The sequence below is a fragment of the Colletotrichum tamarilloi genome (assembly GCF_030869305.1).
Source record: "Colletotrichum tamarilloi strain Tom-12 chromosome Unknown Scaffold_63.1, whole genome shotgun sequence".
NCBI classification, from domain to species: Eukaryota; Fungi; Ascomycota; class Sordariomycetes; order Glomerellales; family Glomerellaceae; genus Colletotrichum; species Colletotrichum tamarilloi.
Genome location: NW_026849445.1, coordinates 132,810 through 147,665, shown reverse-complemented (window position 1 = coordinate 147,665; position 14,856 = coordinate 132,810). Strand labels below are relative to the sequence as shown.

The 14,856-nt window shown below is 52.4% G+C and overlaps 6 protein-coding genes across 6 annotated transcripts; 3 read left to right on the top strand and 3 right to left on the bottom strand.

The window, feature by feature from the left end:
- Positions 1 to 129: 129 nt before the first annotated feature.
- Positions 130 to 727, bottom strand: CTAM01_11534 (uncharacterized protein; the record flags this gene model as incomplete). The annotated part of the gene is made up of 2 exons (XM_060527545.1): positions 130 to 535; positions 600 to 727. The coding sequence occupies 2 exons, from the start codon at positions 725 to 727 to the stop codon at positions 130 to 132; spliced, it is 534 nt and encodes a 177-aa protein (XP_060377844.1).
- Positions 728 to 1,423: 696 nt separating this feature from the next.
- CTAM01_11533 (uncharacterized protein) lies at positions 1,424 to 1,965 on the top strand (the record flags this gene model as incomplete). Its single annotated transcript, XM_060527544.1, has 4 exons — positions 1,424 to 1,461; positions 1,513 to 1,631; positions 1,689 to 1,765; positions 1,819 to 1,965. The coding sequence occupies 4 exons, from the start codon at positions 1,424 to 1,426 to the stop codon at positions 1,963 to 1,965; spliced, it is 381 nt and encodes a 126-aa protein (XP_060377843.1).
- A 648-nt stretch (positions 1,966 to 2,613) lies between these two features.
- CTAM01_11532 (uncharacterized protein) lies at positions 2,614 to 3,063 on the bottom strand (the record flags this gene model as incomplete). Its single annotated transcript, XM_060527543.1, has 1 exon — positions 2,614 to 3,063. One exon carries the CDS (start codon positions 3,061 to 3,063, stop codon positions 2,614 to 2,616), a length of 450 nt encoding a protein of 149 aa, XP_060377842.1.
- A 1,333-nt stretch (positions 3,064 to 4,396) lies between these two features.
- CTAM01_11531 (5'-nucleotidase domain-containing protein) lies at positions 4,397 to 6,169 on the top strand (the record flags this gene model as incomplete). The annotated part of the gene is made up of 1 exon (XM_060527542.1): positions 4,397 to 6,169. One exon carries the CDS (start codon positions 4,397 to 4,399, stop codon positions 6,167 to 6,169), a length of 1,773 nt encoding a protein of 590 aa, XP_060377841.1.
- Positions 6,170 to 6,790: 621 nt separating this feature from the next.
- On the bottom strand, positions 6,791 to 8,515 carry CTAM01_11530 (uncharacterized protein; the record flags this gene model as incomplete). The annotated part of the gene is made up of 5 exons (XM_060527541.1): positions 6,791 to 7,319; positions 7,400 to 7,437; positions 7,497 to 7,775; positions 8,075 to 8,183; positions 8,412 to 8,515. 5 exons carry the CDS (start codon positions 8,513 to 8,515, stop codon positions 6,791 to 6,793), a joined length of 1,059 nt encoding a protein of 352 aa, XP_060377840.1.
- Positions 8,516 to 11,744: 3,229 nt separating this feature from the next.
- On the top strand, positions 11,745 to 13,634 carry CTAM01_11529 (uncharacterized protein; the record flags this gene model as incomplete). The annotated part of the gene is made up of 4 exons (XM_060527540.1): positions 11,745 to 11,987; positions 12,120 to 12,377; positions 12,435 to 12,683; positions 12,741 to 13,634. 4 exons carry the CDS (start codon positions 11,745 to 11,747, stop codon positions 13,632 to 13,634), a joined length of 1,644 nt encoding a protein of 547 aa, XP_060377839.1.
- Between the last annotated feature and the right edge of the window lie 1,222 nt (positions 13,635 to 14,856).

Sequence of the window (14,856 nt, the reverse complement as noted above, 5' to 3'; positions counted from 1 at the left end):
GATCTCTAAGTAGAAAGATTTATCAAAGAGACGCAAGGCGACTAGCCAGTGCATATAGAGAATTACAGCTTGTAGCTTATGCCCTATGATGAATTTAGAATACAGAATCCGAATCGAAAGTGGACAAACTCACGGTCTAGTGTAGCAGTACTGGGTGTCGACTGGCAAATTATATCCCCTTGGATCTCGGGCACCTTCTCTAATAAAGGTGATGATGGTTCCCACGCCAAAGTCATAGACAAATCTGGCAGCAGTGTCGCCCCATCTTCCTGCGGCATTCACCTCAAATGCGACTTGGGTGCCCGAGAGCCGAGCGACGTTATCGACAGTGACGCCCATGCCAGCCATCTCTGTGAACAAGGTAACTTGGTCATTGACCATGTTTACAAGTGCGCGAATGATGATATCTTGTGCAGTTGAGAGTGTGATGGTCCACATAACCTGGAGTGTGCCATGCATCGCTCGCTTGTCAAGGCCGTTGGCCTCGATTGAGGATTGCGGAATGGCAATGTCGCATCCCTTTACTTGAACGCCACTGTCAAAGTTAATCCGTTAGCATGTTATCTCATTGATCCATTGAAGAGCGAGAGTCTACATACGATCCATCTGGGCTGGAAACTTGTTGGAAGATGTTGCTTGTCTCAACACTGCATTGATCCTGTGGAGTTGCAGGCGCGGCGAGCGCAAGGCCGAAGAGTGGAATGTAGAAAAGAGCGGAAGCCTTCATGTTGGAGCTGGGTCTTTTTCCAAGCTTGAAGATCAAATAAAGAACGATAGTGATCAACTGCACCATTCAAGCCTCATGCGCAGGTTCATGGTATTATATGTGTCGACAGGCAAGGCAGCATGAAAACCCGCATTACAGAGGCTTAACAACGCACGTACCCAAATTTAATCAACTTCATAAAATTTGCTGGACCGGGCGTCTTGGACACGAAAACTCTGTCCACCAACTAGTCAGTAAGGAGCAATCTGTAGAGTTCATAGAAGCTAAATATTATATTAAAAAGCGAAGAAAATGAAATCTGGTACCCCGAAGAAGCAATTGCATGACATGGAAAGATTAATGATCATAGTCAAAGTTGAGGAAGTCCAGAACACGGGGCTGGTCAGAGTTTACTAGTCTTGTACTCGCTTTCCGAATAGCCGATGCAATTAACTCACGGGTCGGCCAGACCGTTGAACTAACCATCTCTCTAGCAATACGGGGGAAAAGTTCCCGTCGGGTTGCCACCGAGTCAATGTGTCTAAATACTTATACCGAGAGGGTATCCCCACGCTGTTCATGGTCATTACACTCGCTGACTTTATCCGACGATTGAATTTTTCTCTTTCTGACCCGAAGAGTACAATATACTTTTTGGTTCTTGATTCACTGTATCTTCTCTTGCCTTATTTTTATCAACGTATCAGACATCACAAGATGCGCTTCCAATTAGCTGTGGCAGCCATTGCGCTAATGTAGGATATCCTTCATTCTGCATACTTAGTAATATTACTGATAAGAAATAGCTCTGGCGCCGTAGCAGACTCCCACGACTACTGTGCTTGCCAGCAATGGTCCAACGGCCCCGTGGACCACGCCGCGACGGCGAAGGTTGCCGCGAAGCCCTGCTACGGCTACGTCTGGGGTAAGTGCTACTACATGTGTGTTGCTCGTTTAGATTTGATAGACTAACTGAATCAAGGTCCATCTGAGCATCTGGCGAGTTCTAAAACAGATTGGTTCGCACACAGCCCTGGGCCTCGTAAGGATGGACAATACGTAAGCCGTACCTTGAGGAAGGAAAATCGGTTGAACCAAGCTAACAGCACCAGCTTCAAAATATGATTAAGAAGTGGAAGATCGATGGAGACGACTTCAACAGACGGTGCCGTGATGCAGGAGCGAAGGATAGCACGTGCTTCTCGTGCTCGAGCCTTCAGGTGAATGGCGATGGAAGAGTGCAGTGCAACAGCGGTTAGATGAGCAAAAAGTGCGCAGGTGTAGGAAGAATTTGGGACAGTCATCACTTTAAGACTCTACAAAGTGTTTATTTGTTTTCGGTTTGATGTTCGGTCATTTGAGTAATGTACTTATTATCTCACTTTTCTGTCGCATGTGGTTATGAATCTGAGCTTCCCAGATCTGTCATTAACTCGCTGTTTGTTCACACCGTCCTTCTTGTCACTGGAGCGAGCGGCTTCATGCGACACTTTCTGAAGCAGAACTTTGGATTGGGTTCGTTCTTAATCTTGAGTACCACATCCAGATTATCATGCATTAGATATGTTACTACCTTAGTCACATGAAGTGTGGCCAAGTGTTGCATCGGGCGATCCCGATAAGTCGGGACTTCCGCTGGCATCTCCGGACCTCCCCCACATTCCCGCCGGCTGCCCGCCCTTCTATTCTCTCAAGCTCTACGGAGTACCCACGTCATGAGATACCGCATATCAACGCGACATCAATTCGTACGAATACTGTGATATTTGGTTAATTACGTATAGCATGAGCCAACTCACTATACACTTGATATCTACTTCCAAGCTCTCGCTGCGCCGTGCTGCTGCATCGACTAGCCACTACAAATACCCAGCTGTAGGGCCGCTCCTCGGCGACATCCGACTGCTTCATAGCCATAATCCGACCATGTCTTTGAAGCTTCCTATCGGAATATTGAGCGAGAGAGATAGGCTCGCGTGCTCTCTTGCCCTGAAAGGGTAGCTCATCCCCGAGGAAGAAGCAGCCACAATATCGAAGGCCTTCTTATCGCTGGGAATCTTGGCTCTCTTCTGCGATTCCGAGTTCAGCAACCAACAACCCACAGTGTTGCGCAAGCTCGGAGCAGCAGCTGGCCCAGCCTCGTCCGCCGGGATCGCAGCTGAACACACGCACGCGAGTTCTCGACAGGCGGAGCGGAGGTCAGCGCAATAACATTGACCTTCCGTCTTCGGCCTAGGTGTCTCCCCAACGTTATCAGAGAAAGTTCCTAAACGCGTCGTGGGATTGGACAGTGACTGGATTAACGTTATTTGTTGCTCCTCCGAACCCCACAGCCCAGCCCAGAAGTCCTTGTCCATCCCAAGCCGGCGGGGGTGAAGCGATGGTGGGAAAGATTTTGGGAATCGTCAAGTTTCTTTTCCAGGTAGTCACTCCACGCGACGAGACGCACGCTGCCTGAAGCTTGGATGGATGCAGAAGGACGGACGAACTGTCAGACAGTCAGAGTCAAGGGAGACGGGGGCCAAGCCGGCCTGGCACAACATGATGGTGAGTTTGCCATGGGTACAATTGCCACCCTAGACCTGGATCAAGGTCACGTCGTGTTACCGAGGGACTGTCTCGCTCTGCAGGCACTCTGGAGTGCATCAATTGGTCTCCATGATGAGCGTCTAGTTGCTCCGCAGATGTTCATCAGTTTGTTCTTTTCACACCGAACCAGTTGAGGCTCCTCGCCATGCGGTACCCATGCAAGCAAGTGATGACACGGGACCGGATGGAGAAGCAAAGCTCGATGAACTCTGCCCGGCACACCATTTGCCAACACAGGTTCGGCTGCATCCGTCACAGGTCAGACAAGCCCTTTCTTGGTCACCCTTTGTGGGAAGCCCAACGAGCTGAAGAGAGACCGTGATACGTAACTGACCGCACATTGGCCGCGAGTCGCATGGCATCGCCTGGAGGAACACTACGGAGTACACGACCTACCAATTCATGAACCCCGGTTCAGGCCCCCCAGACCCGTCCGTCCCTCCATGACAGAAGTCAAAGGGCCTCCGCCGGGCCAACGCGTGCTCCAGAAAAGGCAAAGGGACCGCTGATAAGCCAATCATCCAAACCACCACCACAACGTGTATCTCACCCCTCATCTGTCCGCGTCTCTTGGCAAATGCTACTTCATCACCGAAGAAGCTGTCTTTCCCGGCATCAACCACTTTGCCAATGTCTTGGCATGCGGCCAGAAGAACCTCCAACGGGGGTTCTTTGGTGTATTGTCGTGTCTATCCAGCCACTCAGCATTCAGAGAGAGATGCTTTCCGAGATGCAGGCCCCCCGTTCGAAGCTGTCGCGCTGCGTTGCCCGTGCCACCGCCGTCACAATTGATCGCATGTGGTTCTTGTTTGTTCCACTCTCCAATTGCTGCCCGCAAGCTCTGGGCAGAAGCAAAATTTGTATATATTCGCGCGGGTAGCTTCAGGAACCCGGAAAGAGAAGAATTGCGATCGTCAGTAGAAGAAAGTTTTCCTCCTCTTTCCCTCCAAGAACTCTGCGTGGCGCATACTCAACCGTGGCATCGTGAAGGCTTAATTGACTTCCCGCGCAACCTTGACATCAGACCGAGCTTGTTTGCGGCCTCTTGAGCTTCCTCTTTTGCCTCCCACCTTCCGGACTTCGCAATTCCCCTCACTCACGATGCGCCAGTCTCTCCCGACGCTGGCTCTGGCCATGGCCGGTGCCGCTTTTGCGGTTCCTGAGAAGGAAGACGGTGACCACCTTTACTCGTCTCGCCTCTCCAAGCGTGGCATCGACGCCGAGGGCAACTACAACATCTCCTTCTTCCACGTCAACGATGTGCACGCCCATCTCGACGAGTTCTCCTCCTCGGGCACCGACTGCACCCGTCCCGAGCGCGGCTGCTACGGAGGCTACGCGCGCATCAAGCATACCGTCGACGAGCTGCGCCCGCAGTACAACGACTCCCTCTGGCTCAACGTTGGTGATGAGTTCCAGGGCACTCTCTTCTACTCCTTCTACAAGGGCGAGAAGATTGCCGAGACCATCAATCAGCTCGGCTTCGATGCCATGACCCTTGGCAACCACGAGTTCGACGGCGGCGACGACCAGCTCGGTGACTTCTTGCTGAACCTCACGTTCCCCATTATCTCGGCCAACATTGTCTCCGACAACGAGAAGCTCAACAAGACTATCAAGCCCTACCATATCTTCGAGGATCAGGGCCTCGCCGTCATCGGTGTCACCACCACCACTACTCCGGGCATCTCCTCCCCCGGCGAGGGCACAAAATTCCTCGATGTCGTGAGCACTGTGCAGTCTACTATTGACCACATCAAGTCCACCACCAACATCACCCGCATTGCAGCCATCACCCACATTGGCTACGAGGAGGACCAGAAGCTCGCTGAGCAGACCACCGGTCTCTATCTCATCATGGGCGGCCACTCCCACACCCTCCTCGGCTCGATGGAAGACGCTGAGGGCCCCTACCCGACCGTGAAGCAGAACAAGGACGGCGACGACGTCTTCATAGTCACCGCCTACCGCTGGGGCGAGTATGTCGGCTACATCGACGTCACTTACGATGCCGAGGGCAAGATCCTCGCCTACCACGGCGGCCCTATCCACCTCACCAACACCACCGAGCAGGACGCCGCCCTCCAGGCCCAGATCGAGTCGTGGCGCGGACCCTTTGAGGCCTTTGCTGCCGAAGTCGTCGGCGTCTCCAACGTCGAGCTCGACCAGTCCCTCTGCCAGAAGCAGGAGTGCATTCTGGGCAACGTCATGACCGACGCCATGTACGAGTACCGCCTCAACTCCTCCGCCGACAGCCCGCCCGACTTTGCGCTCATCAACGCCGGTGGCATCCGCGCCACCATTGACGAGGGCAACATTACCCGCGGCGAGGTGCTCACCTCCTTCCCCTTTGGCAACTCCATTGTCGAGATCACCTACAAGGGCTCCGACCTGCGCAAGATCCTCGAGGGTGCAGTCACAAAGGTCAACCAGTTCAACCAGGAGGCCATCACCTCCTTCTTCCAGGTCTCTAAGAACATCATCATCGAATACAACCCGGCCGGCAACAACGGCTCCAAGCTCGTCTCTGTCGAGGTCGGCGGCGAGGCCCTTGATGACGCCAAGGACTACAAGGTCGTCACGCTCGACTTCTTGGCCGGTGGCGGTGACAACATCTTTGTCGCTACCACTGACTTCGTGACCCTTGATACCCAGGACGAGGTCCTCGTTCAGTATGTTGAGGCCAAGAGCCCCGTCGAGGCCAAGATCGAGGGCCGTATTGTCGCAACCAACGGCACCGCGTCCACTCCTTCCGGCACTGCCACCGGTACCGGTGCCACCCCGACTTCTACCTCTGGCTCTAGCGGCGCTAGCATGGTTTCCGTCAGCATTGGCGCCGTGGGTCTCTCCCTGTTGGCCCTGCTGGCGATGTAAAGCTGGGATTCGACAAATGTGTAATGTTGTAATGATGCGGATGATGTAGATGTATGAGTAAAAATAATCAAAAGTTCTCCGCCTACTAATCTTTGCCATGCATTCATGATTGTGTGAATCTTGCTACATTATTGCCAAGGGCAAGCTCCTCCAATCATAAGACTGGGTTCTTTTGTCTAATCTCTTATGAGGTACTATGAGGGATGAGATATCTTCCAGACCGTGTGTCCTCGACACGTACATGTATTGATGTATCTTGAGTTACAGTCATAATCTCCATTGTCTTATCAAGTTGTCACAGTGGCAGGTAGGTATTACGGAGTGACAGTCGGGCTCGTAGGTAGGCAAGGCTACTTGGGTCCAAAGTTCAGTCCAGCCTGGCTGTTAGATCCCGACTCTTGGTACGTCACTTTCTACCTCGTCAAGGGCCGATGGGCCGTTAGACGACGAAACGATCTCTCAGCTCTAAATTTTATTTCAAACTGTCGTCCAGTTTGGCGGATCTTGATGCTAACGACACACATAAGTAGCCTGGAGTAATATTACAAAGTTGACATCTCAAAACAGTGGTCCCGTCTCATGATCGCAAGTGACTCGACTCCACAGATGGTACAGCTAGTCCTATTCCATGATATAGTCCTGTCTGTGATGGTGTACGTGTCGAACGATGACCGCATCCTTTGAATGAGCCTTTCTCCCTGCTTGCCTCAACAAGTCGAGCAATTCTTCATTCGGCTGCCACTGATCCATATTCAAAGGCCATCTTGGGCTGTCCGGACAGGAGTTCTTTGTCCCTTCACGCTTCTGATTCTCAGTTTTGATTCTAAGTAGCAAACGAGCCTTCTCTAAGTCGCCGGCCTGGAGTGCCCTAAACTCCGGTATCCAGTCCTTAGAATAGCATTTGCACCGCGGGAACCTTTCGTCGTCCACGTCTGGCATCACCCCAGGAGCGAGATAATCAACGTGGAAGCGATGGAACCATTCGGAGCCCTGGTATGTATCGTACTTAGCCAAGATGACTTTGAACCAGAGTTCCTTGAGGGAGATCATCTGGCCCGCTGCCTTGGCAATGGATGTGAGCATTGGCACCATGACCTTCTCGTTGACGGTCCAGGCGGCTACGTTGTCGTCGCCGCTGACGCTATACTGCCTGTCTGGGGGGTTATCCTCTAAGTAGGACCGTTCGATGTTTCTGCGTTTGACGAGTTCCGAAACATCAGCTTCCCACACCGGCTCCTCAGCATCTCCTTCTCAGATTGCGCCTGGCACTATTCTGCCGGTACTGCTCAGAAACTCGACAATGCGCGTGTTATAGTGCTTCAGGTACCACTCTCCGCTGGGCAAAACCATGGTCGCAATCAACCTTGAGCTTGGTCATGTTCTGCCAATACGGGACTGCATCGCCCAGACTAGGGGGTGGCGACCAGAAGAAAGAAGAGCTGAGATGGCTCCCGTACTCAAATTCTGAAAAGCCATCAATTGCTCGGCGCAGGCCTACGAATAGAGGATCGCTCTCTCCGTCTTTGGACATCTGCGGTAGCTGCTGGAAGGGACCGTATTTGTTGGGTAGGATGATAAGCTTTCCGTGCCTCGCCAATGTCGGGGACTGATATGATGACAGGGTGTTGATCAAAGACTTTCGCATTTCTCGTCAAGGTTCCATAAAGAAGGGAAACTCCGAAGCATCGAGGCGAAAGACTCCAAGTTAGGAAACTTTTGCATAAGGAGGAAGTCGCCCTCGACATTCCGTCTCAGAGACGAGAGTTGGTAGAAGAACGAGAACTTCAAGCTACGGACGCATAGCACGATCGGAAGGAGTTGAGGATTCACCACATTGAAATGGTGAAGCTCGGTGATTCTCGATTTTCTGTAGTGTTTATCATTGAGACCGATGGACAATGATACTCGCGTGTCGTCTGGCCATTCGGACAGGATTAGCATCAACTCTCTCAGGATCTCCGTGTGGGCAATATCGCAGTGTGCCATGTTCTCGACGATATCCGAGGGCCCTGAGCTGTGCCGGTATTCGGGTGTCACAATGTTCACATGCAGCTCGCGTAGTGAAGTCTGGCGGTTGCAGCACCGTTTGAAGGCATCTCAGATGAATTCGAAGTCGTCACTTGTGATTACGAGTGAGCGAAAGATTGCCCGTTCGATGCCCAGCTAAAATTTGCGGCAGACGGCCGCAGGATCAAGTCGAAGACGCGGTGTCTTAGGGTCGAATGCTTCCGAGTCAACATACATCCAGTTTTCGAGCTCCAGGAGTTTTTCATTATAGTTGTTGCTCTCTCGCGCAGGTATGCGACCGAGGATGTTATCCAATATTTCTTGGGGCAGAGAGTCCATTTCGTGCGCGCCCTTGCTATCCGGTTGGATTTGGGCTCAACTGTTGCCTTCAACGTTGTGAGGTAGCGTAGTGGTGTTGGTATCCGTACCCACAGGCTGACCGGTTCGATTCGTGGATTCGAAGGGTGACGGAAGATCAACTGAATAGATATCGAGATTTCTGCGGGATTGAGAAAGGGGTAATTTATTGGTACGCAGTTGGAGATTGATAAAGTGATCGTCCCTGGCCCCTACAGCTACCCTGACTCGAGGTCGACTCGACAAGTTGATAAACATGCTTTAATGATCCAACACGTCTACAGACTTGGTGATCAATACCTATAAATGCCCACTGTCTGGCATGCTCTGGTGTCTTTCGGAACGAGCAGTGTCATGCTAGTCAAGTCTCCAATTTCTCGGTTGCTCGAACGTGAAATCTTGAGATGCAATGGATAGTCACGCAAACTCTTAGCGGGAGGCAGTGCAGCCGGAGTGGAAAAACGAGCTCCTAGAGGAGTACCAGCCATATCCTAGATCATTCGAAATAGAATCTCGGGACCTAGATTTCCAGGATCCGAACACTACCATTTCGTTGTTATTCAATTCTCCATAACAGAAATTGCCTCAACCCAAAGAGCCAACTGCGCCGATGTGTCTACATCATCTTGCTTCTAGGCCGACTCGCTCTCCAAAGCTGTTGGTAGGTGTTGCAACGCTGTGGGCGGATGGTCAGCGCACTCTGAACTCTTCATCAAGTTGCTCATTCTGTGCTTCGAGATTTCTTCGGCTGGTAATTGGCGTCAGTGATAGACTTTCTCAAACTAGCCAATGACTAGTGCGTGTTATTTTGCCGAAAATCCTCCCATATCCGCCCTTTGTCAATGTCGAAAGAGGCAAAGTTGAAGATAGGCATGGAACGCACGTAGTGATGTAATAGTGCATGAAACTTGGTTACGATCGTATTCTTCTCCAAAACTAAGAGCAGTTTGAGCAATTACCATGCGGAATCTAGGTTGGATCAAATAAGTCATTGATCCTTTCCGTAAGGAAACGCCGTGTATGTTTCAAAGCCGAGAGAATAAAACAACCCGAACGGTTAAACACTTTGGCGAAAGCGTCTGAACTGCACTGTAGATGAACCTTGCCAGATGCAACCAATCAGTGGCCGCGTCGGTAGCCGGGAAGCGATTTCATTGATTCGGAAGACCGAAATCAGCCGCTGACGCTGGCGGCTGTCAAAGGATCAACGCCAAGCCGGTTGGCTTGCTGCTGGGCAGCGGCGATAGACGACGCCCTCGGAGCTCGCTGCCGAGAGCGAGGGATACCCGTGTCGTTTTTGCAGCCGCACACGTACCGAGGGACCACGACCACGGCCGCGGCACCCAGCTATCAAAGTGTCAAAAGAGTGACGGGGCCATGGACGGCGTGCAAGATTACCGACTGTCCGGCTCACCGAGCGGCTGGCTTGATCACGGTTATAATTTGATCGTGGTTCGAAACCTAGCGGTTGAGACTTTGTTGTTGCGGGGTATGGGGCCGTGGTTGAGGTTGTGGGGAGAGAGTTGTGAATACCATCAACGGGCCAACGGCGACTACGTCTGATTCGCACGCATAGGGTTAGGCACACCGTTTTCTGAAGGCTCCCAGAGATTGTGAGCAGCGGTGGGCCGGCTAGTAAAAGTTCGGCTAAAGATTTAAATCACCAAGTCACATGCTATGAGGTGAGTCGAAAGTTCTCTGGGGTGAATGGTGGGTATGGGCTACCCTCGTGATACTGATGCCTTTCAAAGAATCAAGGTTTGACTCCCCGCGGCACCCGTGGGGAACTGATAGCCGTCATTTCTTCCATTTGTCCATCATATTCTGGAGTCTGGAGTTCAGCGGGCCTTTCTGGGGGAGAAGAGCGAACCCAAGCTTAAAGCGGTCTACTCGTCCGGTCTCCAGTGTTCTCAACTTGACATGCCAATCGACATGGCATGTCCAGGAGGGGGCGATTAGTTTTCGTCTGATTCCTCGAGAACATCACTGGCTGAACCCTGCCCAAAAGCAATTCTTTGTCTCCACACTGCCCCTTGAATACGGGCCGACCAGAACGAACTTTTTCTAAGCCCAGGTTAGGAAAGACGCCCAACCACGTCGACAAACGTCATAGGCTAAGTTGAGTGGGAATCAAACGGGGTCGAGCGGGTGAGTACGGAGTACGAATATTCGTACCCGCGTCAAAGTTTCCTGGGGAAATCGGGGCCGCTTTCTGCAACGGCCTTTGGCTAAAGTAAGATGTTACTCTCTCTACACGACCGGATACCGGATGGAAGAATGAAATGTCATTGTCAGGCCACGCGAATCTACCGGTACAGATATGCAAACGCTGGCTGCTGAAGCGAGCGCATCGGCGCATGAAACGGCATCGGGCCTTTGACTAGCGCCCGAAGCCATCCGAAGCCCGTCTGAAGTGCAACCAGTTGCAATTTGTACAATGCGGCTTCAAGTTGCCTCAAGCAAGGGGGTGAGCCAGGATAACACAGCTAGGCAAGGTTTGGTTTAGTCTTGGACCAGGACACAACTGGGTCTCTCCAACTTTTCTCCAAACTTCTCCTCTCCATCCATTCTCCTCCTCCTCTTCATCCACATCATCTTGCTCATCCACTTCATCCACCTCCTAGGCTCTTCCAGTCCAACACCATGCCCATACTGTCCAACAACTCCGTCACCTCGGCTGGCCTTTGGAGAACTGGACCTCGAGACTCCCCGCTCCCCGCACGATCCCCCCGCACGAAGAGTCACTAGAGTTCTCCCACCTATCACCAGTCTCCTTGTCCCCCAGACACCCCAGACGCCCTCAGGGACATGGTCAGGACACGATGCTTACTCCAAAGCTCCGCAGAGCCCCGTCCTACCCGTATTCTTACGCGCACCAATGACAGCATGAGATTTCGCATTTTCTAGTCTCTCGTCAAGCCCATCTCGTCAGGAGCAGGAAGCCTTTGAAGGCCGCTCCCGTCCCCGGCGTTGGGGGCAGGTGGATGGTATAAGACCGGATGCTCCCGAGTCCCCCTTTCCTAGAAAGAAATCTTGGCCACCAGGGCGACTCCAAATTTCTCTTGGCTTTTTTGCTTGTTGTCTCTTGGCCGTTGCTTGTTCTCTCTTGGCTTTTGCTAGTTGCAATTTGCTGTTGGCCAAAAATCCTCCAATTTTGCAGCCACCACCGACCACGACCACCCTCGGAACTCTCACACAAATTCAGCCCAAGATGTCGACAGGCCTCGCCCAGGACGGGCACGACGCCTCCAGCAGGGATGACAACGTCTTTGTCGACGAAAAGGTCGGCGATGCCCACCACATTGACGCGGCAGGCAACAAGACGCTGGCCGACGCGGACCTCATGAACGATGCCTTTGACGGCGAGAACGAAGAGCACAACCAGGGCCTGTGGCAGGCCGTCAAGACGCACCCCAAGGCTTGTTTCTGGGCCTTTATCATGTGCTTCACCATTGTAAGTTTCTCTCTATTGTTCGTGTTTGGGTATCGACCCCATCGACCCCTGCGTCTGTTGGCGGCTTTTCGGGCCGCCATTCCGTCTTCAAGCTCGCGAGTCAGTTACTAATTGGGGGTACTTGTTCAATAGGTCATGGAATCTTTCGACATGTTCTTGAACGGCAACTTTGTTGCCCAGAAGGCCTTCCAGGATAGATATGGTGTTGAAGTTGCTGGTGGGGGCAAGGCCATCGAGACAAAGTGGCAGTCCGCCCTCTTCCAGGCCGGCCAGTGCGGTGCCTTTGTCGGTGTCTTCCTCGCCGGCCCCGTTGTCAACAAGCTCGGATATCGCCTGGCCACCATGGTTGCCTTGATCATGATGAACGCCACCATTTTCATCTCCTTCTTTGTAGGCAATCCCGATCGCAGTGTTGCGCATCAGAATATGTACTGACCCTAATTTTAGGCCAACTCGCTTGAAGTCCTCACCATCGGACAGGCATTCGAGGGTATTCCCTGGGGTTTCTTCATCGCCATCGGCCCCGCTTACGCCTCTGAGATTGTCCCCCTCGCCCTGCGTGGTGCCTGCACGGCCACTCTGCAGATGTCTTGGTCCATCGGTTCCATCATCGTCGCCGGCGCAACTCTTGGCTTCAACAGCCGTACCGACGAGTGGGCGTGGCGCGCGCCCCTTGCTCTCCAGTGGATCTTCCCCGTGAGTTCACTCACCACCCGTGTACTTCGCATGACCATAGACTGACCCGATCTCCAGCTTCCCCTCATGGTAATCCTCTGGTTTGCTCCTGAGTCCCCTTGGTGGCTCATCCGCCGCGGCCGCAAGGAGGAAGCCCTCCGCTCTGTCCAGCGTCTCGGCCCCACCCACGGCACCGCCGGCCAAGCTCAGCGCAAGCTCGCCATGATCGAGCGTACCGTCCAGATCGAGGCCAACATCGGTGGAACCCCGACTCTCCTCGACCTCTTCAAGGGCGTCGATCTCCGCCGTACAACAATTACCTGCCTGATGTACGCCTCACAGAACTTCGCCGGTAACCTCATCGCCAACCAGGCTACCTTCTTCTTCGAGCAAGCCGGCATGGCCCACGACATGGCCTTCAACCTCAATCTCATCAACTCTTGCCTCCAGTTCGTCGCAAACGCTCTGTCCTGGCCCTTGACCGCCTGGTTCGGCCGCCGCACAATCTACCTTTGGGGTACGGCCGTGAACATCACCTTCCTCATGCTCCTGGGCGTCTGCGCCTCGATCCCCCAGAACAGCGCCACCAACTATGCCCAAGCCGTCCTGGGAATATTGATCTCCTTCGTCTTCGCTGGTACTCTCGGCCCCATCTCCTATACCATCATCGCCGAGACCTCTGCCGTCCGTCTTCGTGCCCTCAGCACCGCCGTCGGTCGCGCCGCGTACTACGTCGCCGAGATCCCCATGATCTACCTCGCCTCACAGCTCCTCAACCCCACGGGATGGAACGTTGCTGGAAAGTGCGGTTTCGTTTGGGGCGGTACCGCTTGTGTGTGCTGGATCATGGCCTTCTTCTTCTTGCCTGAGCTCAAGCACCGCTCGTACCGTGAGGCCGATATTCTCTTCAACCGCAAGATCCCTGCGCGCCAGTTCAAGTCTACTGTTATCAAGGTTACGGATAACGAGTAAAAGATTTGTTTGGTTGAACAAGAGGTGTAGACTCCACACCTAGGGCCTTCAGATCGGGAAGAGAAATAGATGACCTGGATTGCTCCATGGAGGCATCTAGCTCCCAGACTGCAAGCTCCTCGGTCATCTTCTGGGGACCATCTATCCCAGTACGATAGCATGATAGAATATCTTTCCGCGTAGATAGCGTTTAATGATACGCAACGACTAATGTTCAATATTGAATGGTGATTCCTGGCGGTGAAAATGATGATGTGTTTACTACTACAAAGACAATAGGCACTCGCTGATTGAGGATCTGTGATTCAGGTCTTTCGTGTTTTGCCTCAGTTGCTTTCCTGTTTTGAATCTTGAGCGTTATAACCATGCCTTATGTCAAGGTAAAAGACCCCACGATCTGCTACCGCTAGAGAGGCTTCTCCGTAGCTTTGATCTTCTGAATCCTATGTGTGCCTTCTGCAGATGACGCTGAGGTAAGGCAAGGTTCAAAGATGAGCGAGGTTCAGATTTGGATGAAGAGGGAAAGGTCCGGTGAGATGAAGGGAGCAAGGCCTGACATAACAGAAGAGGAGGAATTATGAAGAGGTTCACGTTCAGGCAGGGCTTTCTAGGGGGGAACAGGAGGCGAGAAAAACATCCAGCACCAGGGGGGGGGGGTGGTTTAACAAGGATGGCCCGGAGGAATTTTCGAGACAACAAAATACAGGTGAGTTCTTTCTTCGCACATGTTCATCAAACTTGCATTCTTTTGTTTTACCTTAGCTCGGAAGAGATAAAATCCAGGTACTTTCAGGTTGGGCACGGTATCTGACGCAGTTGCATTTCATCCGGAAAGCCATCACGAGTCTTCGATACCACAATCACCGCCACCACACCACTGATTCAGGATCATAATATCAACTTTATCTGTCGAGTCTTTCTTTGGATTGCAAACTTCGCTCTATATTAAAGTTCAAGTACGCTGCTAACGGCCCTTATCATTTTCCAGTTGCCCTTTTCTGCTCTCACATTCCAGCATATAATACCCCCAGTATCGAGTTCTCGCATGGAGGTGAGCAGTATCGTCGGACAGTAATCAGTGGGCAGCATAACGTGTAGCATTGCGACATGAGAGAGACAAGATCTTCCCTGATCCGCCTCCCTTTCGACCACTGTAGTTCTCCATTCCGTGGAGGTCCATCTTATGCGCCAACAATGCCGGAGAACCTGCATCAGCTTTCGG